The sequence below is a fragment of the Pelophylax lessonae genome (genome assembly GCF_965119305.1).
Source record: "Pelophylax lessonae genome assembly, chromosome: 7".
In the NCBI taxonomy this organism is placed as follows: domain Eukaryota; kingdom Metazoa; phylum Chordata; class Amphibia; order Anura; family Ranidae; genus Pelophylax; species Pelophylax lessonae.
Window position 1 is genome coordinate 233767746 of NC_138774.1, and position 25211 is coordinate 233792956.

The following is a 25211-nucleotide window of genomic DNA, read 5'->3' on the forward strand; positions in this document are numbered from 1 at the left end:
GTGGGCGGCGACTCTCAGAGGACTCAAAGGAATTTTACGGTAAGATTTTACAAAAATTTAGTTTTTCCTGCATCATATGTCACTTTTAATCTGCTTTCTTATCTTAAACAAACCTTTTTATCACATCACTCGCAGGTCATTTGGCACTCTGCCTTGCTCTCCTTACTGAAATAAATCTTTCCCCTATCGTCTTTTAGGACAGCCACCTTTGAGAGACCCTGGCTCCTCTCTTCTCAGAAAACACTGCCCTATTTATACAGATTTAAGCCCTGTTAGCTGGCGCCCTTCAGTTCTGGTGTTTTTTTTTGGTAGGGAGACACAGCCAGAAACCAGGAACTCAACGGCTAAGGGGCCGAGGCACCATTTTCTGGAGGGAGAGCTAAGGCTCTCAATGGCGGCTGATATCTGAGTAGGGACCTGGTTACACTCGGCCGTCTGACGTCACCCCACCTCAAGCAGAGAGGATGCAGACTAATAGTGCATTATCTTTAAAACAACATGGATTTATTGAAAATTGCACTTGCATATAACGAAGAATAAACAGACACGTTTTCAAGCCAGCACGGCCGCCTGCAGTGCGGTCCGTGCAGAAATAGTGACGTCGCATTTCCCCCGAATGGGCTTCCGCTGGGAATGGAGCTTGCTCGCACCGTCACTGAGCGCTTTAAATGTTCTCTTTGGTGGGTAATTTCCGGTGACCCTGTGCCCCAGGATCCGGAAGTGACACGACTTCCAGTGTTCATGCTTAAATCAAACATGTTTTTCCTGTGCTAATCACTTCCTGGGTCATGCTTCAATCAATCATTTGCTAGTGAAAAACAAACTTGCTGGCTTGATTAACAGATAAAAATTGGTAAGCTGCAGTACAATTTGCTTTTGGATTCAATATTCCTCTTAACACCTTCCTTCATTTTTATTCATAAGGAAGGAACAATGATTATTGCACAGATTTCTCAATGAACTGGAACCCTTGTGTGCAGTAAGGAGTGCTTCCTTCTTTCAAGTGTAGCATAAATGGAGGCCAGAACACAGGAACTGTTTTTTCTTTATATGGCAGCTAACTCATGAATTTCCCTTTTAAGTTGCTCTAAAGTAGCATTGTGATAATATCAAACCTGTCCCTAAGCTTTTTATTTGTGCTTTTTTCATTGTGCATTACAGTTAAATTTGTTGCAGGTACTTGCAAAACAGTCTTGATTTGCTCAGGATTGCAGGTTCAAAGGGCATGAATACAGAAACTTTTTTGCAAATAATTTGCTGCATGAGAGACTCAAGTGCAGAAAAATGCAAATATTTTTCCAGTTGATACATTTTCACACAGTGTTTATGTAGTTTAAAAAAGCGAACAGAAAATGTGTTCAATATACTGATATGGTTTTGTTTTTTGCCCTTAGCACTTAACAACATTGCTCGCCTCTTCTGACATGCAAGTGGTGCTAGCTGTGCTGAACCTTCTCTATGTCTTCAGTAAAAGATCTAATTATATCACACGTTTGGCTTCTGAGAAGAGAACACCGTTATTATCGCGACTCCAGCATCTAGCTGAAGTGAGTGAGCTCCTTGTAACCTATGTTCACATACCTTTTTAATACACATAGAGGAAAAAAACGTTAATTTGTTCTTCTTCATGTTTCAGAGCTGGGGAGGGAAAGAAAACGGCTTTGGGCTTGCGGAATGCTGCAAAGACATGCAGATGTCGGTAAGATCATTACTGCCAGCGTGTTTATATACATTTCAACCTGGTCTATCTAAAAGATGTGTAGAGAGCTGACTGGGAGGAAAAAAAGTGATTGCTTTCTGTGGCTATCACCACACCATTTAGTATCTGTAATAAGTGAACCACATTCTAAAACTGCTGTCAAGCCTATTTCAATAATAATGTGTACACCATTTAATAATTTTGTCCAGCAAACCAGAAATTGGATGTAAAACAAGCAGTGATTGTTGTGTGTGATTTGCATTGTCTTTTGCTGTCTGTACAGAAGTGTTGTAGAGGTTTGTTAAAAATGGCTAGGTATGAGGAGAGTTTAGAAAACCAAAATTTTATAATTTTCTAGTTCTTCAGCTTTCTTTAGGTTCGCTTTCAAGGACATCCACGCCTTTTTGGTAAATTTTTTCTTTCATTCATTGACGGACACAGCTCCTTATCTTCATGACCATAGGGTTATACTGCCCCCCTACAGGAGTAGACTAGGCAGAGAAAAAAAGCTTGAGCACACCTATGGGGCAGTCCCTGGGGATATACTCCCACTTCCTCCTGCTATAGGTATTCAGTTTTTTTTCTGCCTAGTAAGGAGTAAGGACCTAGTTCCTTGCTGGGATCTCTGGTCCTGGCAATTTTTTCTTTAAAATTCATTTTTTTTTCTCCATTTTTATTATTTTGTTCCTGTGAGAATCTATGATTAAGTGCCGGACTCGGTGACCCACTGGATAATCTAGATCCTTGGGGTCCGGCCAGCAAGCACTTGCAGACCGCAGCTCCGTGCTAGGTTGGCCGCGACCTAGCCCCACGGACCGAGGCTGGCCCACGAGTTTAAATGTCTCGCAGGGTCGCATACGACCAGGCTTGGGTCTGAGTCGCAGCGGCCCCTTGGCTGACAGCTCCCCTACTGTGCTCAGCGGAGTCTCCCCTTATTTTAGGACAAACTTTAAATTGAGTGATGTCATTTTTTGGTTTGTGTAATGAGTGGATGCCACCTTCTGGCTGGTAATTATAGATATGAACTATTAATATGATACGAGATATTTACCTGTTAATGAGCTGAAGGGAAATTAATGAAGTGAATTCTATATGTTATTGTATGAGTGATGAAAAATTAGGCCGGTCATACACATAGCAAATTGTTTTACTGCAACCATAGGTAGATATTTACTGGATTCCCTTATCAACAGCGTTGATGCGGGACTTTCTCCTGCCAGGCCATTGTATTCTTGTTGGAAGCCGTTCCTGCCAGGAGAAGACAGTGATTATTGCTAGTGGCTATAGCAGCCGATGGGCGATAATCCTAGGTAAAACCCATCATGCTGGTTATGCCTATGTTGATCAATCGATGAACTTGGTACATACATGGTTCGAATCTTGGCCGATTCTTGCTGAATTCGAGAATATTAGACTTGGAGATAAGCATTTATTGGATCCCAGAAAAGAGTTACAGGCAGTGTAGATGACCGGGTACTTGGAATATTCATGTAATTATCAAACACCTTCAGATAACGCAATTTCCCTGTCATAACCAATTGTCTATTTGGCCAATTAATATTTTTAGGGCTGTATATAAGAGATATATAGATATATTAGAGATCAACCGATATTGGTTTTTCGTTGCCGATACTTTTGGCCATTGCATATCGGTATGGGCTGATATTTTGTACATATGAATAATTTTATGACACATCTGGTACTGAACATGTATGCGCATGCAGACCGCAGCTACTTTCTAGGTTGGCTGCGGACATAGCCTCACGGACCGAGGCTGGCCTGCGAGTTTAAATGTCTCGCAGGGTCGCATACGACCAGGCTTGGGTCTGAGTCACAGCGGCCCCTTGGCCGACAGCTCCCCTACGTCGGTGGCAAGGTTTCTGTCTGAAGCATTACTCGTACCATGGAAGGGTAAGTACTGTCTACTCCCCCCCCCCCCCCCCTATCGGTGTTTCCCCCCCCGCGGTGGACGCGGGTAACCTCCAGGGACAGTCAGACCTGCCTGCAGGTTCCCTCCTCCCATCCTTAAAATCCCTCAGCTGTAGAGGATGCAACTGAGTGTCCCCCGCCAACTCCACTCTAAGGGTCCTTGGATAGTGTGTCCTGCACTGGTAGTCTGGAGGGGTCCCAGTGTAGGAGAGTCCAAGGTGCATGACCCACTGTTTGTAGTGTAGGTATAATGCGGGGGGTCCCAGTGCAGAGACCAGTAAAGAGTGCACAGCGGAGTCTCCCCTTACATGTGTCCTGCCTTCAGGAGGGGGCCCCTTACAGAGGGTACAGAGGGTACAGGGAAGGTCCTGGCAGCATGCTGTAGCTAATGGCGAGCATTTTCCCTTAGTCTAGCTGGTCTCCAGTTGGCAGCCATGTTTGTGTAGCCAGATTATCTCACGGGGGCCATTTTCCCATAGTCCAGAAAACGCTGTAGACTGAAGCCTCGTCTGGATGCCTCCTCTTCGTCCTCAGTTTCCTCTTCGTCCTCAGTTTCCTCTTCGTCCTCAGTTTCCTCTTCGTCCTCAGTTTCCTCTTCGTCCTCAGTTTCCTCTTCGTCCTCAGTTTCCTCTTCGTCCTCAGTTTCCTCTTCGTCCTCAGTTTCCTCTTCGTCCTCAGTTTCCTCTTCGTCCTCAGTTTCCTCTTCGTCCTCAGTTTCCTCTTCGTCCTCAGTTTCCTCTTCGTCCTCAGTTTCCTCTTCGTCCTCAGTTTCCTCTTCGTCCTCAGTTTCCTCTTCGTCCTCAGTTTCCTCTTCGTCCTCAGCTTCCTCTTCGTCCTCAGCTTCCTCTTCGTCCTCAGCTTCCTCTTCGTCCTCAGCTTCCTCTTCGTCCTCAGCTTCCTCTTCGTCCTCAGCTTCCTCTTCGTCCTCAGCTTCCTCTTCGTCCTCAGCTTCCTCTTCGTCCTCAGCTTCCTCTTCGTCCTCAGCTTCCTCTTCGTCCTCAGCTTCCTCTTCGTCCTCAGCTTCCTCTTCGTCCTCAGCTTCCTCTTCGTCCTCAGCTTCCTCTTCGTCCTCAGCTTCCTCTTCGTCCTCAGCTTCCTCTTCGTCCTCAGTTTCCTCTTCGTCCTCAGTTTCCTCTTCGTCCTCAGTTTCCTCTTCGTCCTCAGTTTCCTCTTGCAGGGTGTAAGAAGGAAAAAAAAAAAGATAAAAGAAACCCCCCTCCCGATGATGGGAGTCCAGAATCTCAAAAAATCCTGCTACACACAGGGTGTTCAGGAGTTCAACAAGTTTACTCCTTCGTCAGACAATAAAGATATTCTACAGTTCCCAGGTCATATGATATTGTTGCTGCTTACATTGCTCAGTCAGAACTAGGTCTTCCATCTTGCGGATTGCTTCAACCCTTTTTAGCCAATTCGCCACCGTAGGGGGTGTTGGCTTTTCCACTAAGGGGGATGAATGCCTTTGCTGCATTGATCAGGTGGCAGATGATAGACCTTTTGTATCTCCTCACAGGAATGTATGAAACACGGAAGAAGAATGCCGGGTCATCCGGTATAACATAAGCTGTGAATTTTTGAGCTATAGATCTGACCCCTTTCCAAAAGGTTAATAGTTTCGGACAGGACCAGAAGATATGAAGTAGAGTTCCGCGATCCCCACCACATCACCAGCACTCCGCTGTTATGTGTAGAAAAGATAACACTAAGGCTCCGTTCACATGTGAGTGTATGGATCACGGGCAGAACCGCCGCGGTTCCGCCCGCGATCCGGAGATTATTGCTAATCGAGGGACGCCTGTGTGTTGCCCGTTGATTTGCAATAGACCCCCAAACGCTGAGCGATGTTGCCGCGATTTCCGCCTGCCGAATCGCGGTAACATCGCGCAAAAAAAAATCACGGGACGCATTACGACCAAAAAATTACAAGAGCTTCTTTGGATCGTATTGCGTCCCGCGATTTTTTTTGCGCGATGTTACCGCGATTCGGCAGGCGGAAATCGCGGCAACATCGCTAAGCGTTTGGGGGTCTATTGCAAATCAACGGGCAACGCACAGGCGTCCCGTGATTTGCAATCTCCGGATCGCGGGCTGGAACCGCAGCGGTTCTGCCCGTGATCCATACGCTCACATGTGAACGGAGCCTAAGAAAAAGTGTATCCCCCGCGCCTAGGTGTGATGTGTTCTCAAAACATAAATAAAGGAAACTAAAGCAGCAGCTGTAGGAATGGGGTAGAGTGTCTGTCAGAAATAGTCAAATATAGAGACCATCTACAGCGCTTGCTAACATTACTAGTGCGATGAATAGATGCAAATTAATATAAAATATTAATATAGTAGTAAATAATATAAGATAGTGACAAATCAATATATAAACAATGATGCAGTAGTGGGTCTTATGTGCTGTATAGCACTAAGACCAATCCGCTTTTAGGCCTTCCAGGTCAAGCAACTGGGTTCACTTGTGTAGCTCCTAATATGGGGGTGAAGGCTAGATTCCTCCTCACCTTGTTCCACTCCTCAGGGTTATGCAAAAAAAGGAGATGCTCCTATAGTGTAGTAGGTTTAAAAGTTTATTTCCCACATAGGGGTAAAATCACATCAATAGTAGGCTCTGACATGCAGAGTGGCGAGCGGAGTGTTCCGGCTTGCGTTCCAAAGTGCGCGGTTGCGTCACGCTGTGCGTTCCAAACTGACGCGTTTCGTCACTTCCTGTGGCGTTATTAGGTAGCTTCCTTTGATAACGTCACAGGAAGTGACGAAATGCGTCAGTTTTGGAACGCACAGTGTGACGCAACCACCCACTTTGGAACACAAGCCGTAACACTCCGCTCGCCACTCTCCATGTCAGCGGTTGCCTGTCATTAGAGCCTACTATTGATGTGATTTTACCCCTATGTGGGAAATTAACTTTTAAACCTACTACACTATAGGAGCATCTCCTTTTTTTTTGTGTAACCCTGGCCCCTAACCCCGAGGAGTGGAACAAGGTGAGAAGGAATCTAGCCTTCACCCCCATATTAGGAGCTACACAAGGGAACCCAGTTGCTTGGCATGGAAGGCCTACAAGCGTGATTGGTCTTAGTGCTAATACAGCACATAAGACCCACTACCTCTGGTAAGTGATCCATTTTTACCAAACTCACTGGAAAAGGAACCCATACCACCAAAGTCACGAACTGGATTGGATATTTTGAGCACAAAAGCACCTGCACTTTGATTTAGATCCGGAAGATTCCTTTGGACTAATTTATTGTAATTTTTTATGGACTTTCAAGTTTTGCACATTAATTTGCATCATTGTTTATATATTGATTTGTCACCATCTTAAGATATACATTTGAATCGTATTTATGTATATGTGTGTATATATATATATATATATATATATATATATATATATATTCTCTTTACACTGTCATATTAATGTATTAATCTAATTATTCTTTATTGATTGCACTAGACCTTTTACCACTTCTTTTTTTTTTATTTTTACTACTATATTAATTTTTTTATATTTATTTACATCTATTTATTGCACTAGTAATATTAGCAAGCGTTGTAGATAGTCTCTACATTTGACTATTTCTGACACAGCTGTTATGCCCGGAATTAAATCATTTGTGGGGCTATCGTATCACCTGGTTTGCAACTTGAAATTAGTTTCCTGAATTTTGGTGCAAATAGAGGATTTGAGGGAGAGTCTACTTATGTTTTGTATGTGTGTAGGCGAGAAAGTGCGGTTTAAGTCAGCTGCCCATTTAATCAAGCACTATAGGGGGGGCTTCTATGTCTGTGTTGTCAATAGGCTGTACATTATAGAAAGAATGTGTGGGAGAACCCCCGTATCAGAGCAGAGCTCTTCAAACATGGTCAATCGGGGGCCGCAGTCAGACGGAGTAAAAAATGAGTGTAAAAAGTGGTGCAATTGTGAGGCTGAGCAGAAAGTAAGCTGAAAGTTTCCAGCAGTAGTTGTCAACATCGCCAAAGATGGCCAGCCATCAGACATTAAGAAGTGAGAAGCCTGAACGTAATTGAATGTACCTAAGGCCACGAGGTCGGGTGATTTGAGGCCCGGTACAAACTGAGGGTTGCCTATTATAGGGAGATGGGGGGGATGAGAGAACATTGCCCATTAGTTTGATGGCAGACCTGTAATGTGGTTCCCAGAAGCTGATGTGAGCGTAATTTCGGGGGCAGGATCGAGTAGCCCCAATAGTGCACTTTTTTTAAGGGAAATATCCGTTTGCACTTGTTCTTTGGTTATCCATAGTTTAGACGCTTGGTGGCTGCGCCAATCAATAATCCTGCTCAAATGAGTCGCCTGATAATATTTTTGTATATCAGGGAGAGCTAGTCCACCGTAATCTTTGTGTAGAATGAGGTGCTCACGCGCGAGATGGGGTTTTTAGTGTGCCCAGATAAACTTGGTAAATAGGGAGTGTACTGATTTAAAGTAATTATCTGGGATTTTGATCGGTAAGGCTCTCATTAGGTAGAGGTGTTTTGGTAGTATACTCCTCTTCAGCAGATTACATCTGCCAAACCAAGAATGAAGGCCTGTGTGCCATTTCTCTAGGAGAATGCACGTCTGTAATCAAGGGGGGGGGGGGCGTTTGGGGAAATTAAGCTCATAGACTCTGGATAAGTTAGGTGGAATGTAAGTACCCAAGTAGCACAGTGCCTTGTCTGACCACTTGAAGCCAAAGCTCGATTGTAGCGAGAGCAGTAGAGGGGGTGAAATCCCCTCCCAAATTGCTTCCAATTTTCCGAAATTGATTTTTAAATTCGAAAGGGCCCCATATGGGGCAAATTCCCGTAGCAGGTTTGGAAAGGACGTAGTTGGGTACAGTCACTGGTTTTAATGGCTTCGCTATTGAAAGCCTGGTACTGAGGGATGGAGGTCTGTCTGGATCAGTGAGCTCTACTATAGTGAAGACGAGGAAGTGGTCTTACCAGCAAGATATACCATTGTACGTGGAAAGCCTACAATTCTTGGTGTGAGTTGATTGGTGCTAATCCTCGATCCTTTCTGTGGCTCTGATCTTTACCTTTCTTCAACAGGGCATTGATCAGAAGTTGGCCTTGAGTATCATCAAAGGCCAGAGGTGTCTGCCCTGGAAATCTTCTTTCAGCGACCCCTAGCCACGCACTCTTTAGTTCGTACCTTCACTCAGGGGGTTCGACATGTGGCTCCACCTGTACAGTCTCTTTTGCCGCCCTGGGATTTAAATTTAGCACTGTAGGTTCTCCAGAAACCTCCATTTGTGCATTTTCTGGATATTCCCTTGCTTACGTTATCCCAGAAGGTGACATTATTGGTGGCTATTACCTCGGCCCTCAAGGTATTAGAATTGGTGGCATTATCCTGTCATAGTCCCTATTTAGTGGTCCATAGGGATAAAGTGGTTTTTCGTCCCCTTCTTTCATTCCTTCCCAAAGTTGTCTCTGACTTCCATTTTAATGAGGACATTGTGTTGCCTTCCTTGTGTCCCAAGCCAGCTCATCCCAAGGAATTTGCTTTGCATACCTTGGATGTGTTTCGTGGATGTGGTTCGTGTGATTTGGGTGTATCTGGAAGCTACTGAGCCGTTTCGGAGGTCTGACTCGCTTTTTGTGGTTATGGATTGACCAAGAAAAAAAAAAAAAAACGCTTTTTCAGCTACCATGTCCATCCTGGGTTTCTTATAATTGTGTACTCTCCTATCTCCAGATGGATCAGACGGTGACTCAGGCCTATTCTATTAAAGGTCTGGTTCCACCTTTCGTAGTCATGGCGCATTCTACTTGGGAGCGGAGTGCTTCTTGGGCTGTCCGTCATCCGTCATCAATATCGCAAGTTTGCAAGGCAGCCACTACTTGGTCGTCGGTGCATACCTTCACAAAATTACTTTAGCATCTGCGGATGCTTCTTTTGGCCGCAAAGTTTTGCAGGCTGCTGTTTAAGAGGGGCTGTTCCCTCATGAGGGGTATTTTCTTTAAGCTTTTATTTTTTAGATGGGGCTCCTGTATCCCGGTTAAGGCTCCTGTGTCCTGGTTAAGGGCTCTTATGTATAGCCTTGGGTTATTTTCCCCACCCCTCATTTTTCTTTCGGAACTGCTTTTGGACGTCCCACTAGTTATGATTTATGGAGCGCTGTGTCCGTTGATGAACTCAGAGAAATGGATTTTACGGTAAGTACAAAAATATATATATCTCTCAACTCAATAATTTAGCTTCATGTTCTAGATTTTTAATTTTTTTAAAATCCTTTTATCTCTTATTTCTATAGAAATATCCCCCCAGCGCCACCACTCTACATTTTGAATTTTATGCAGAACCTGGGTCTGAAGTAAAAGTTGAAAAAAGGGTGAGTGTCTTTCTCTAGATTTTGCATATTTGCATCCAATATGAGGATGATAATTTTTTACTTTTTGTTTCAGACGTCCAGTAACACACTACATTATATACACATAGAAGAGCTTGATAAGGTAACAAACCAGAACTTTGTGTAGCTTCTGTTAAGAGACTATAATTGTGATACCTGATATTAATAAGTTGTTTTGCTTTCTAGATTTCTGAAAGTCCCTCAGAGATCATGGAGTCCCTCACTAAATTGCACAGCATTCCCAAGGACAAACAGGTAGAATGTCATTTCATCCCTGGTAATGCTAGAGTAGTATGACAGAAATGTATCTTCCCTTCTCCTTTCCTGTTGGCATTTAAATTACTTTCAGCTAATTTTGTTTTTTGTAAATGATTTGGGAATGAAAAATTCTCCCAGGCCACATAGCATGTGTAAGATAGGAGGCCCTATTGATTTTTCAGATTTATACTAAGTTGCACCTGTTAGTGACAATACCTAATGTCAATGATTATTCCTTTAAAGCTGTTGTAGCCTCACAAAAAAAAACAAAACCCCCCAAACACTGCAGGACAAAGGCATAATGAGCTAGTATGCATCACATACTAGCTCATTCATTATGAAATACTTACCTTAGAACGAAGCCCCGACACGGTCGCCCGGACACCGCTGAGGGAGCTGTCGTGTTCCCTTGGCATCTCTTCCAGGTTCAGCAGCTCCAGTGGAGCCGCGGTTAAGTCACTCCCGCGCGCTGGAGGTCACTTTCCGGCAAGGCGCTCTGAAGGTCCGCTGGACTTTCGGAGCGCATGCGCCGCTGGTGTCAGCGGCTGCATGCAGGGTAATTCTCTCCTAAACTGTGCAGGTTTAGGAGATATTAATTTTACCTACAGATAAGCCTTATTATAGGCTTACCTGTAGGTAACGGTTAAGTATACTTCCGATACTACCGCTTTAACAGACACTAGCTTTGCTTGGGACTGGGAATTGCTAACTTAAAGGAGAAGTATATCGAACTGCAGTTTGTTATGCACTCCTTTCACCCGTATTTAGCCTGCCTGCATATGCTCGGGATCCACCCAGAACCTTTGACCAGCACCTGGCTCAGCCTCTCAGCGAACTTCGAGCCAGCATCTCCCCTCTGCAGCTCAGCACTCCCGTGAACTTGGGTGGGGCAGAGCAGAGACCTGGAGACTCAGTCCCTGGCTCTCGGCTCTCTGCTAACAGAATGCTGAGAACTAAGCGATCAGAGTTCTTTTGATCACTCTGTTCTCCCTGCAGAGCCGGCAGGGGGACATCTTAGTGGGTATAATTTTTTTTTAAAAATAAATCCTGAACTTATTTAAGCATAGTTCTGATATGAGCATAGTTCTGATATGAGCACGTTTGTGTCCCTTTATATTCCCTTACTGTGTAGATGCTTTTATTCACCCACATACGACTGGCACATGGTTTTTCTAATCACAAGAAGAGATTACAAGCAGTACAAGCAAGACTACATGCCATTTCTATACTAGGTACGTATCATCATTTTGTCTTTTTCTCTTCAGTTATACAAAGGTTCTCAACGTATGTTGTGTGGAACTAAGCATCCTATTGTTGTTCTATCTTTCTCTATCGTCCATTGACAGATGCAGCCTCCATCTTTGGGTTATTGGGTTATGCTGCCTTCTGTAGGAGTAGTTTTAGGCAGGAAAAAATTAAATCTCCACTCCCGTGGGGCTGTCCCCCCATGCATAACACACACACCCTCTGCTCCAGCAAATCAGTTTGTTTCGGCCTTGAGAAGGAGTAGGACCTAGGTTTCCTGCTGGGAATTTTTTTTTTTTTTTTTATTCTTTTCAGAATATTTGGTTTTTTTTTTCCTCTTTACTCACTTGCTAGCTAGTGTTCAGGGGGATCCTCCTGGTTATCTACAAGCAATGTTAGCTGGGGTTTGGCACTGGATAATCTGGATCCTTATGGCCTCCCCAGCTTGGCCTACGAGCTTGAGCAGGTTATAGTCCTGCACTAGGCCTCGCCGCGACGGTGCCCCTTTACGGATGGGAACGAGCCTGCGAGCGAGCCAGTACGCGATGACCTGGAACGCCCTGAGTCACAGCGTACACCTCAGCTGGCACCAACCCCACTTTGGGTGGGAGGAGGTCTGCCCAGAGCGGAGCCCGCCCGGTCCATGGTATGGTGAGTAAATGTGACCCCCCCCCCCCCCCCCCCCGCCCCTGGTGGCCTTGGCGGTTATGTGGGCCCTCTCGGGATACTAGGACCTGTACTTCCTAAAAGATTCCCCTGGCCTGTCAGGTACCTGGCCTCTGTGCCCGGTCTCCAGTAGTACTTTTTTGCTTGCTGTGTCTTGTTGTAGATCTTTTAGGCCTTCTTTGTGGGGGTCCCTGGCCGCATGGCACGCCGTGGGCGCCGCCATCTTGAGTATGGGCAATGTGTATTTTTCCCATCGACTTGTATGGGGCAGCCATTTTCCCTGAGCTTCCTATTAAAATGCATTGGCAACCATTTTTGTGTAGTCCAATTAAACTACACAAGCAGCATGACCTTTTTACATCCAGGCCAAGGTCACTTCCTCTGATGCTGCTTCCTGCTGCAGGCCGTTCAGGAGGGTTTTCTCTGGAGATGGTACTGTTCTGGGGTCCTTGCGGACATATCCCTGCACACTCTGCTATTGGTGTATATTTAAGGGGGACTCGACCGCTGCGCTCAGCGGTTTGAACTGCAATCGGCACTTCTTAAAATGACAGTACTCTGTTTTTCTGTAACTTGGAATATGGAGTCCCAGGCTGTAATTTCACCTCAGACCCTCTGTGGGACTTCCGGACAGTCCAGATCGCAGTCGCTGGCCGCGATTTCAGCAGCTCTGGAAAGCCTGGCAACAAAAGTTGTTTTTGTCATGAAAAAGGTTAATAGCCATAAACGGCCACTGCCTTCTCCATCTTTGGAGTCCTCTGATGCATAGTTTGATGTGGTCGCCTCAGATGCCCCCCTACCTGAAGGGTCGATGTCCTCGCAGTCAGATGAAGAGGACCGGTCTTTAGGTGCAGCGCGGGAACACGCTTTGGTGGAAGCCCTGATTATTTCAGTGAGGTATACTTTAAAATTGGCTGATGAGCCCACGCCGGCAGTGACACGGGTGGCCTTTGACTCCCGCAAGACCCAAAAATCTGGCAAGATCTTTTCCCTGTCCCGAGACTTTTCATTAAAATTTGCGAGTGACCAGTGGTGGCGCGTGCTAGTTGTGCCAGTTGTGCCAAAACGCTTTAAACGCCGGTATCCTTTTGCTGATACGGTCTCCAACCGTTGGATGGTGCCACCTACGGTTGACCACCCTGTTTCCAGGTATAACAAATCTACCATTGTGCCTGTGGAAGATTCCCCGGTTTTTACGGATCCGGCGGACAGGCGGGTGGCATCCTTTTCCCGTCGTCTTCACATGTTGGCGGGTTCCGTTTTGAAACCGATCTTCGTGTCTGTTTTGATATCAGACAGTTAAGAAATGGATTAGGGTTCTGAAAGGGAATTTGGACCCTGACTTGGTTTCCCCCAGAACTGATGGATCTTTTGGACCAGATGGCTCAGGCCCTGGTTTTCCTGTGTAATGCGTTCCTGGAAGTGGCTCCTCTGGTGGCCAGTTTCGGCTTTAGGGATTGCCCTATGGCGCTTGGTTTGGCTGAAGAGCTGGTCAGCTGACCAAGCTTCCGAGAAAGCCCTGACGGATCTCCCTTTTCTGGGAGAGTGTTTGGCGACTCACTAGATGAAGTTGATCAAGGGTCTGACTGACGGGAAGAGTACTTTTCTTCCTCAATCCTCCAAAGGTAATACACCCCATGCTAAGCGGGGTCCTTTTACTGCTCATCACGTTTTTTTTTGTGCCACCGGGTGCAAGAAAAAGGTAAGCCGTTAAGAGCTTCTGGAGGGTCTAAGAAGCACTGGGGCAAGTCCAAGACCAGTTAGTCCGGGTGCTGCAGGCAAGTCCTCTTCAGCATGAAGGGGCGCCTTCACCAGTTTCTGGGGTGGGGGGGGGGGGACGTCTGCGCTTCTTTCAGGAACCCTGGACTTCCTTTGTTCAAGACATGGGTTCGCAAATGGTTTTGTTTTGGGAACAAAATTGAATTTTGGTCCCGGCCGCGGGACAGGTTTTTTTTTTTTTACAGTCAAATCTTCACCTGTCTCCAGAGCGTTTGAAAGATCTGATCAAGTAGTGATCGTGCTGATTCCTCTGCAGGAACGCTCTCAAGATTTCTATGCAAACCTGTTCACGGTGCCCAGAAAGGAGGGCAACGTACGTTTAATCCTGGATCTGAAGGCTCTGAACCGCTTTGTGTGGGTGCAGAAGTTTCAAATGGAGTTCATTTGGTCGGTGGTGGCATCCTTGAATCGGGGATTTTCTGGCTTCCATCGATATCAAGGATGCGTATCTCCACGTCCCCATGTTCGAGAGACCTCAGCAATTCCGCAGCTTTGCGGTGGCAGAGGAGCATTTTCAATTTGTGGTGTTACCCTTTGGTCTTGCCTCCGCTCAGTTTTTACCAAGGACCTGGCCCCTGTGCTGGCCTTGTTACGTCAGATTAATCTCAATTTTGGGATATCTGGATGATTTCCTGTTGCGAGCAGACTCTCTTTCATGTCTGTTGGACAACATCTCTATTACAATTCAGACTTTTCAAGAATTCGGGTGGACGATCAATTTCAAGAAATCTGCTCTATCGCCATCCGTACAGGTCACTTATCTGGGGCGGACTATCGACTCCTGCTCTTGCAAGGGTCTTTCTCCCCTTGGAAATGCTTCAGAAGTTGCAAATGGCGATAAGGTTGCTGATGGAAACCGATTGGTCCTCCCTGTGGGCCTGCATGAGGGCCCTGGGTCTGATGGTGTCGACCTTCGAAGCGGTCCCGTTTTGCTCAATCTCATTCCAAGCCTCTGCAGAAAGATTCTGGCAAAATGGAACAGGGACCCTCGGTCATTGGACCAGAACATTTGTTTGAGTCATCTCACGAAGTCGGCTCTATCTTGGTGGATCCAGTCTCCTGCCTTGTATCAGGGCAAGTCCTTCCTGCTGCTGTTCTGAACGGTGGTCACCACGGATGCCAGCCTGTCTGGCTGGGGTGGAGAGCTAGGGAAGCTCTATGCCCAGGGAACTTGGGCGCCAGAAGAGTCCTCCTTGCCGATCTTTATTCTGGAGTGAAGAGCGAACAAGCTTTGCCGGCTACATGGTTCTCCGGTTCGGATAAAGTTGGACAGTGCCACGGCTGTGGCTTACATAAGTCATCAAGGGGGCACCAAGAGTGTCCTGGCGGCCAAGGAGGTGGCCGTGATTCTGGTTTGGGCGGAGGCCAATGTTCCAGCTCTTTCCGCAGTCCACATCCTGGGTGTGGAGAATTGGCAAGCGGTTTGCCTGAGTCGTCAGATGTTGGATCAAGGGGAATGGTCCCTTCATCCGGAGGTTTCACCTCCTGTGTTGCCCGGTGGGGGACTCCGGAGGTGGATCTGTTTGCGTCTCGCCTCAACAGAAAAGTCCAGAGGTTTGCGGCCAGGTCTTGGGATCCTCTGGTTGACGCCACAGACGCCCTGGTTACTCCTTGATGCCAGTATTGCCTGATTTATTCCTTCCCTCCGCTCATACTCCTGCCAAGGTTTCTTCGCCGGGTGGCGGTGGAAGGCATTCTGGTCGTTCTGGTGGCACCAGACTGACCTTGGTGGTCATGGTATGCAGACCTGGTAAAATTGGTCGAAGATCCTCCATGGAGACTTCCTCTGTGGGAAGAGCTTCTTACTTGGGGACCGATCTTCCATTCTGCTTTACGGTCGGTGGCTTTAACGGCTTGGCTGTTAAAAAGGAAGGGGTTGAGGGATAGAGGCCTTTCTGACTCTGCGATTCCTACCCTCTTGAAGGCCAGGATGTCGACATCTAGGAAGATCGTACATGGAAATCGTACATTTCATAGTGTGAATCGCTGCAAATACACCCTTGCTTGTTTTCTATAGCTAGGGTTTTGGCCGTTTTTACAAAAAAAGGTTGAGCAGCACCTGGCTTTGGGCACTATCAAGGGTAAGGTGTCGGCCTTGGCTATTTACTTTCAACGTCCTTTGGCTACTAATGGCTTGATTCGCACTTTTTTTTATTCAGGGGGTGTGTCATCTGGCTCATCTGAGGAGATCTGTTACCTCCGTGGGATCTCAATCTGGTTTTGTCTGTTCTTTAAAAGCCTCCTTTTGAGAATATTAGGGAGATTTCTCTGCTTTCGTTGTCGCAGAAGGTTGCCTTCTTAGTGGCTATCACTTCTGCTCGCAGAGTATCTGAGTTAGGGGCATTGTCCTTTTCACCTTATTTGGTGGTCCACAGGGATAAAGTGGTTCTCCCACCTAATCTATCTTTTTTCTCCCTTAGGTGGTGTCAGATTTTCATCTTAAAGAGGAAGTAAACCCTCCTCTGCAAGTTGTACCTAGAGGTAAGCCTATGATAAGGCTTACCTATAGGTACTGTAAATATCTCCTAAACATGTACCGTTTAGGAGGTATTTACCTTAAATGCATCCGGTGACATCACTGGCACTTGTGCTCTGAAGGAACGGCCGCTGGTGCCGTTCCTTCAGAGCCCTGTGTCGTGACCGTCGGCTCCCGCGCGCATGCGCGGGAGTGACGTAATCGCGTCTCCAGCCAATCAGATGGCCGGATGCCGCAAACCCGGAAGAAGGGCGACAGAACATGTCGCCTATGAGAGAGGTGAGCGGTTGGCACTTCAGGGCTTCGTTTTAAGGTATGTCATAATGAGCTAGTATGCGATGCATACTAGCTCATTATGTGTTATTGTGTTTGAGGTGTTTAAAAAAAAAAAAGAAAAATTCGGAGGTTTACAACCTCTGTAATATAGACATTTTGTGTTCTAAGCCTAAGCATCCCAAAGAATATGTCTTGCACACTTCTGATATGGTTCGGGCGATAAGAGTTTGTCTGACGGTTACGGAGCCCTTAGAAAATCTGACTCTCTTGTCCTTACGGACGGGCCTCACAAAGGTTTGGCTGCGTCTGCTGCAACCATTTTGAGGTGGCTCAGGCAGACGGTTGCTCAGGCTTCTTCACTCAAGGGTCAGGTTCCTCCTTTCCCTGTGAAGGCTCATTCTACTAGAGCGCTGAGTGCCTCTTGGGCCTTTCGCCATCAGGCCTCTGTTTTACAAGTTTGCAAGGCAGCGGCTTGGTCGTCAGTGCACACTTTTTTACGGAATTCTACAAAGTGGATTTGTTGACATCTTCGGATGCCTCTTGACCGCAAGGTTTGCAGGCTGCTGTTTTGTAAGAGAATGTTTTGTTTCTCTTAGGGGTTTTCGTCTGGGTGAGTTCTTGATTTGGTTGAGCTTCATGTTACCCAGTTGGCTAAGTTTAGCCTTTGGAGTTTACGTTACTATCTGGTTACTATCCCCCCATGTCTACACTGCTTTGGGACTTCCCAATGGCTAATGAAGATGTAGGCTGCCTCTATCAATGGACTTCAGAGACACAAATTTTGCGGTAAGAGCTTACAAAAATCTTCTTCTTTTTTTTTTTTTTTTTTTATCCCAACTCTAGGAATATACAAATCAAATCCACCCTTGCAGTGGGGCAAACTTTGTACTGCAAGGGTTAAATGCTTGTTTTGTTTTAGGGAAAAATACCTTCTCCAGCAATTTCCCTCCAGCACTGAAATCTCTTCAATACAGCTGCCTCTGTAAGCTGGGACCAACAATGGTTGCACTTCAGCCTCCCCTTGCAATGCTTGTTTAATGTCCTGGTATTGTACATGAGAGTTCATTTTGGATTTTCCTAGAGTTGGGCTTTAAAGCTGAATTCTTGGCTCAAAGGAAATATTCTGCCTTCAGATGCATTTCCCAACATGCATTGAATGGATCGTGTTTTTGCCTACTACATTTTTTTTTTTTTCAACCATTAATTTCCAGAAGGATCTCATGGGAGTAAATTTTCAACCGTTTGTGCTGATTCCAGTTTTCTTGTATTCCTGGAGTGCAGCTTTAACTCTAAAGTATGGTATATTTGGTATATTTTTGGTATATTTTTTTAAAGAAGGCAGTGTTTTGCTGTTTTGCTGGAATTATACAAAGGTTTACAAGAGTTTGATACATCCGTAGAAGGATTGTGTTTTTATACAGCAAATAAAAGAAGTATTGATTACCTCACAATTTGTAAATGTATTTCTAAGAGCCCATTCAGACTAGCGCGACTTGTCAGGCTCATGGACTTTTTGGAAGCATGCCTGTTCTTCATTTAAAAATATTGTGGAGCCTTTTGAACGCATTCTGGTAGAAATCTGTAAAGTGTAGTTCATGACTTTAATCTCTTTCCTTGCAGTTTATTCCAATGCATTGCAAGAATCGGCAAACAGTATCCTCTACAATGGGTTAATAGAGGAATTGGTGGATGTGTTACAGATAACAGACAAGCAGCTGATGGTATGATTTTTATTTTTTATTTATTTGCAAGTATCTTGATTGTTTGGGAGTGTGTGTCAAGTCATTGTTTGTGTACAGCTTTTAATGGGGTGTATTTTCTTTATTTTATTTTTGTAGGATATAAAAGCCGCATCTCTTAGAACACTGACCTCTATTGTACATCTGGAAAGAACGCCCAAACTAAGCAGCATCATAGATTGCACTGGAACTGCCTCTTACCATGGCTTTCTGCCTGTTCTAGTTCGAAACTGCATTCAAGCTATGATAGGTGAAATTTTATACTTTAAATTTACAGTTATAATAAAGCTGAATACAGGCTTTAGAGATGTGTCTGCAAATAAAAACCAAGCCCAAGGTTTTTATAATGTAGCTTGCTTTAACACTTCCAGCATGCCGGTACAGTTGAAAATCTTTTATTTAGTGGTTATGGTGTATGTATTTCTGAATATCTTTAAAGTATCACCACTGATAATTTTTTTTTTTGGTTGATGCTGGAAAGGTTATGCTAGCTGCTAAATTATTCATCTCTATGGTATTCTAGCGCTGGAGTGCCCATCTGCTATGGCCAGTATAAAGGAAGATTTATCATATGTCAGATATGATTGGAGGTGCTGGGAAAATTTTTTACAGGGTATATTCTTTATTTCAATAATGGGTAGGAACAGAGATTGGAAGTGTTTTTTTTTTGGAGCTCTTGCTCTAGGTTTAGGAGTAGCCAAAACGGGGCAATGGGCAAATCTTGGTCCTACTGTGACTAGGTCACTTTTTGGTGTACTGGTCTTTTTCATATAATGGTTGGAGAGATAGACAGATAATTTGTTTAAATTGTCTTAGTCCACGTGTTGTACTGACATAGTTGTTTCAGCCAGTGGTCATATCCTTGCTCACTTTTAATATCATGATGAATTATTTTTAATAGTTGTGTCCAGAAGAAAGTGTTTGCTAGCAGAACATTGGGAGCACGTAACTTGATAAGGCTTAGGAGGCAGAAAATAATGTTGACTACCACCTTTAGGCCCTTTTCACATGGGCCTACAAAGCCTTTTATTGTACAGTAATGGGTAGGCTCACAAAGGGGCCAAACAAAGGTGCCCAGGGTCAAAACCAACGTGGGTAGGCTAGAGTTCTAGATAACAGGGGTAGTCAGTAACAGGGGCTCCCAATAGAATGGGCAAAGTCCTGGCCAGGAAGGGATTGGGCCACACACGGATCGGAGCAAACAATGAGGTGATAAAGTCCAGGCAGAGTTCTGGTAGGCCCACTGTTAATCCACTCACCAGCAGGGGGGGGGTTGGAGTGAGTGGTCAGGGGGGAGAAAAATCCCATGCTGGGGAAAAGGGCAAAGTCCTGGGGGTGCAGGGAAGATAAAGGGGGGGGGGGGAGTGGGGTCTGTGACGGTTTACATCAGTTTAGATTGGTTTGCAAATCTGTTTTTTCAGTTCAGGTTACTTTAGTTTACATCTGTTTGTACTTTAGTTCAGTTTACAGCAGTCTATATTTGTCTTTCTTTCAATCAGTGGTGACAAGTGTATAAACAAAAAATGTTTCTTGGATAAAGACAGACATAAGTAAAACTGATGTTTCACTGCCCCCTTGGGGACTACTGAATTTCACACTTAGAGGTCCCTCTAGGTTACCATTAGCATTAACAGTCTCTCACTTTCCTCCTTGGATCGTTCAATAAACAGTCCAGGGGTATGTCGTTTTTGTGTTTTATTGATAAATTAGGGATGGGAGAAGGGAATAGTGGGATATGCCGAATTAGCTATGCACAAGATTTGAGGACTTCTATCTCTTGGTACAGCCAGGCTGTTGATTCACCTTGCCACGGAGGTGAATTTAGCTTTAAGTCTCTTTCCAGGTGACTTGGTGAACTAAGTTTATTTTCAGGACACTCTCCTTGGTATCCTCTTTCCTGCTTGCTGACACTGGTCTACTGACTATCCTGCTCCTGGGGTGTTCCCCCCTCAGGTCAGGCCCCTTGACATGATCCCCTGTACTCATTATACTGTTTCAAGGTCTTCAGTGTCTCCCCCTCAGTCAGCCCCCCCTGGACCTCTGGGTTTAGTTCCATTCCTCTGGCTCTCAGGACGACCTCCTGAGGCCACATGCCACTGCCAGAGAGGAGGAGGAGGAGGAGGCAGCTGCCATCCTCCCTCCGGGGCTCTGCTCTCCAGCCAAAGACCTCGCAGCACATGTGCTCCTAGCTTTTATACAGTATCCCAAAATGCAAGGAGGCGACCTGCCCCTGCCAATCACCAGGACTGTACCAAAGCCTATGCATCCATTTGTCAGGTTTCCTCCCACTGTCCAACATGCCTCCCTATTGGACCAGTGTGAAACACTCTCTAGACCAGGTGTACTCAAATGTAAACTTGAAAGGTCCACTTACCAATTTTCCATTCAGTCCGATGTCCGGGAAAAGTGACCTTCAAATTCCAAATACAGAACGCCAACAACAAAAAGACATTCCCCAAAACTTTTGAACTATACACAAAAAAAGTGACCTAACAAATACACAACCAATATGTGAAATGGGACACTGATCCATAGATGGGAGAGACTGCAAACAGAGTTGTGTCTTTTAGCTATTCTTCCCGTCAGCCTGATTTATAATTTCAGCCACTGTTGTGCTGGCAATGATGGAAAACAAATATAAATAAATAAAAAAAAAAAAAAAAATATATATATATATATGTATATGTGTGTGTGTGTGTGTGTGTGTAAAATAAATCTATAATTCTAACTATACAAAACTACAGAAATGTTTTTAAAAATATTAATGTATTACACCTGCATATCCACTGAAAATATACAGCAAGAATAGTTTGTACTACTGTAAACCATAAAAATAAAGTCTCACTGCATTTTCAAAGAACTATTTTCATATAATATAATGAAAATAATTAATTTAAAAATGCAGTGAGATTTCATTTTTATGGTTTACAGTAGGTCAGGTTTACAGTAGTACAAACTATTTTTGCTGTGTATTTTCAGTGGATATGCAGGTGAAATACATTAATATTTTTAAAAACATTTCTGTAGTTCTGTAAAGTTAAAATTTATTTTATGTGCAAGAATTCAGCATTCCTGCACTTACTTGAGTGAGACAGAGAGAGGGGGTGTGAGAGGGAGAGACAGGGAGGGGGGGAGAGGGGGGAGAGAAGGGTGAGGTGAGAGGGCAAGACAGAGAGAGGGGGTATGTCTGCTACTTACAATTATGGCCCCAGACTGCTCTCCCCTGGGCTCAGGCAGCCGGGATCTAGAGCTACTGTGTGATCTATATTTCAGCCGGGATCAGAGCTGCAGGGGAGGGGCTTGGGTTGCTATGCACGGCTCTCCTGCAGGGGTGTTCCCTGTTCTCTGGGCAAACACTGAGCTCTCCGCTCTGAATGCTGTTCACTGTCCACCCCTCTCATCAGGAAAAGAAGTCTGTGTGCGTGGGGTGGATGGGGGGGGGACCGATCGCATGTCATTGATATCGGGATAGACCGGAAACTGGACTGCTGAGGGGAGTAGCATGTACGGAGACCGCTCTGCAACAAGTTAAAGTGCAGACAGAACCTCACACGGGGCCTGAATGGTCAGTCCTCCCCTGTGAATGCTGGGCAGTGGGCATGTGACGTCACTGGTTGCTAGACGCCAAGCGGCCGGTGATCTAGCAACCAGTGATCTTGAAAACAAACAGGCAGCTGCTTCGGCACAGACCGCTTCGGCGGTCCAGATTTAAGCGCATCTGGGTCCGGACACGGCCCGGAGTCCGCCTATTGATGACCCCGGCTCTAGACACAATCTCATACTGAGCACCATAAGCAGACCTCACTAACAGATCCTACTCTCCAATAAGCAGAGAGCAATATAGATTCCCCTTCTGCTCCTCTGATAGGCAGACAGCCAAAAATTATAGTTTCTCTTACGTCCTCCGACAGTCGCCGCCTCTTCATTTTTGTCACATATGGGGTATTAGACTTTGCTCCGAAGGAGTAGCTAGGCAACAGAATATGTTAACATTAAAGCTTTTAACATACCCCACCCTCAAGTGGTGGTCCCCTCAGTCAATACCCTCCTACTTCCTGCAACCATATCTCAGTTTTAATGTCTAGCTTGTCAGGAGTGGCTGGCTCTCTCTGTGCTGGGGCTTTGTGCCCCAGACTCTTTCTTCTTTTTTGATTTTTTGTTTGAGTTTTCTCTCTACCTTTACTTAGCTGTTCTTTTTGTCAGCATTAGTTCTTCGGATGAAGAGGATCATGCGGGCTGGGTCTCGGGCTGATCCCCCTGGTCGCAGGTCGTGGGTCAGTGGCTTCCCAGCCTGCCATCGAGCGTTCAGCCAGGTAACGCTCCTGGCACAGTGAACGACCCATCCCTGTTCGGTGCAGGGATGATTGGTGAGGTGGCTACCTCACTGGACGCTGTGCGGTTTCTTAACCCCCATTCTGTGCGTCTTGTATGCGACTCTCCCTGCCTCATGTGCAGCGGCTTGTTCGCCTGTGCGGGTCCCCCACGCCACTGTGAGGTAAGTGTATCTATGTGGGGACCTGTCTGTCTGGGGGGGTGTCAGTCTGGGACTGTGTAACCTGCCTCTATTCACACTGTTTGTCTCCCTATCTCTCGGCTGCATGCTGTGGGCTGCAAGGGGGGGGGAGCTGTGTGACACTGTGTGTGTCAGCCTTGTCAGTGTGAAAAGCTGTGTGCTGTGGGCCATGTTTTGTGGCATGTTTGGGCATTATACAGCGATCGCTGCGGCGATCTGACATGTTTTTTTATACATGGATGACGTGTGCTTTACTGTACTGTGAAGCGGCGGTTTCGGCGCCAAACGGCGCCATTTTGCCTACACTCGCTCCGGCCGCGTGTTCTACATGCATGGCGGCCATTTTCTTGTAGCCTCCCATAGGCTTTCATAGAGCGCCCTGGCAGCATCACTTCCTCTTCTCCAGGAACACCGATCGAGGCAGCAGCAGCGGCGAGGGTCTCCTCAGGTTATATCCTTCTTATCCATTGCCTGTGTCAGTTTTATTGTCCCTGTGGGGGTCTCATTGTGCTTGTGTGTGGTGCGGTGGGCTGCGCTCGCCGCGCTTGTTAAAGGGGCAGTTAACCCTTTATTATCCGGCATTTGTAATAGGGGCAATGGATTCTCAGGAGGGCAAATTTCCTAACGCCTTGGTGGAAAGCCAGGGGACCGCTGTTTCCCCCCCAGGGGGGGATTTAGCCACTATTGTGGCTGGCCTTGCTGCTCAGGTGCAGATGCTGGTGGCTGCTCAATCTACTAAAAGACCCAGAGTTTCTCTTTCCTCTGATTCTGAGGGTGAAGGTGATGGGGTTGTTATGGCGGGGGCCTCCTTATCGGGGTCCCGCTCCTCCCTGGATCTAGTGGGGTCCGAGATGGAGGCTGAAGTTGAAGGGGTTGATAATTCTCCCCCTGGCTCGCCTGAAGAGCTTGCAATCATGGATGAATTGATTGCTTCCATAAAACAAATGCTGCGTTTGCAGGATGAAGTGTGTCCCCCCGCTGCCTTGGCGGCTTATGGGACACAGAGAAAACGCAGGACGCCGCAGGTTTTTCCCTGCAATGATGATTTTCAGCACGCTGTTAAGGAACAATGGCGCAATCTGCGCAAACCTTTTTTTCCTGTACCAAGTAGGTTCAAGCTGGGTTATCCTTTCTCGCCTTCCACTGATGAAAGGTGGTGTGTGCCACCCCCAGTGGATCACGCAATTGCGGTTTTAAACAAATCCACTGCGATTCCTGCAGAGGATTCCCCTGTCTTCCGTGATGCCACGGATAGGAGATTGGAGTCTCTTGCCCGTCATACTTATTCTGTTATGGGTTCTATGCTTAAGGCTCTGTTTGCCTCTCTCATGGCGGCCCAGGCGGTCGCAAGTTGGACGCAGATGCTTAGGCGCGTCCTAGTGGCCGATTCGGCCTCGCCGGCGACCCTGGATATGGTGGATCAAATCCACCAGGGTGTCATGTATCTGTGTGATGCGGACTTGGACCTAGTCCCGTTGGCTGCACGTGTGTACAGCGTGGCGGTGTTGTCTCGCCGCCTGGTTTGGTTGAAATGTTGGTCGGTGGACCAATCTTCACGTAAGACCTTAGCCAATCTGCCTTATGATGGGTCTCGCCTTTTTGGGGAGTCCTTGGATGTGTTGATTAAGGGGATCACCGGAGGTAAGAGCACTCTCTTGCCCCATTTCCCCAAGGCTAAGGGGGCTTCTGGGAAGAAGCATGCTAATTTTCGGCCCCCTCAGGGGTCCTTTCGTGCCTTTCGGTCGCACTACAAGGGCAAACCGTTCAAAGGTCAAGGCTCTCAGAAGAAGCCCTGGTCTGGTAAACAGAAGTCCGGTCGATCCGGATCCGCAGCCCATAACAGTGCGGCCTGAAGGGGCGCCCTCACCCAGTTTTGGGGTGGGGGGACGCTTGCTCGTTTTTCTTCAGCCCTGGTTGGCCCGCGTGCGGGACAGATGGGTTCAGGAGATCGTTCGATCTGGTTACAAGATCGAGTTTCTCTCTCGGCCGGAGAGCAGATTTTTTCCCTCAAATCTTCAACTGTCTCCGGAGCGTTTACGGGACCTGCACCTGGCGGTGCGGGACCTGAGGGCTCAGGGAGTGGTAGTTCTGGTGCCTCATCGGGACAGATTTCGGGGGTTTTATTCCAATCTGTTCATGCCCAGAAAGGAGGGCAAGGTTCGTCCAATTCTGGACTTGAAGGCTCTGAACCGCTCTGTGCGGGTTTGCAAGTTCCGCATGGAATCCCTGCGGTCGGTGGTGGCTGCCCTGGTTCCGGGGGAATTCA

General features: G+C 46.3%; 1 protein-coding gene across 1 annotated transcript in view; it reads left to right on the forward strand.

The window, feature by feature from the left end:
- The window catches only part of HUWE1 (HECT, UBA and WWE domain containing E3 ubiquitin protein ligase 1), a 484118-nt gene that overhangs the window by 14227 nt on the left and 444680 nt on the right, over window positions 1-25211 (forward strand). The window contains exons 4-11 of the mRNA XM_082264230.1: window positions 1395-1547; window positions 1637-1699; window positions 9898-9975; window positions 10049-10096; window positions 10180-10248; window positions 11384-11483; window positions 18314-18414; window positions 18532-18682. Of these exons, the coding sequence (XP_082120356.1) occupies window positions 1395-1547; window positions 1637-1699; window positions 9898-9975; window positions 10049-10096; window positions 10180-10248; window positions 11384-11483; window positions 18314-18414; window positions 18532-18682 (763 nt within the window). The remainder of the gene's footprint in view (window positions 1-1394; window positions 1548-1636; window positions 1700-9897; window positions 9976-10048; window positions 10097-10179; window positions 10249-11383; window positions 11484-18313; window positions 18415-18531; window positions 18683-25211) is intronic.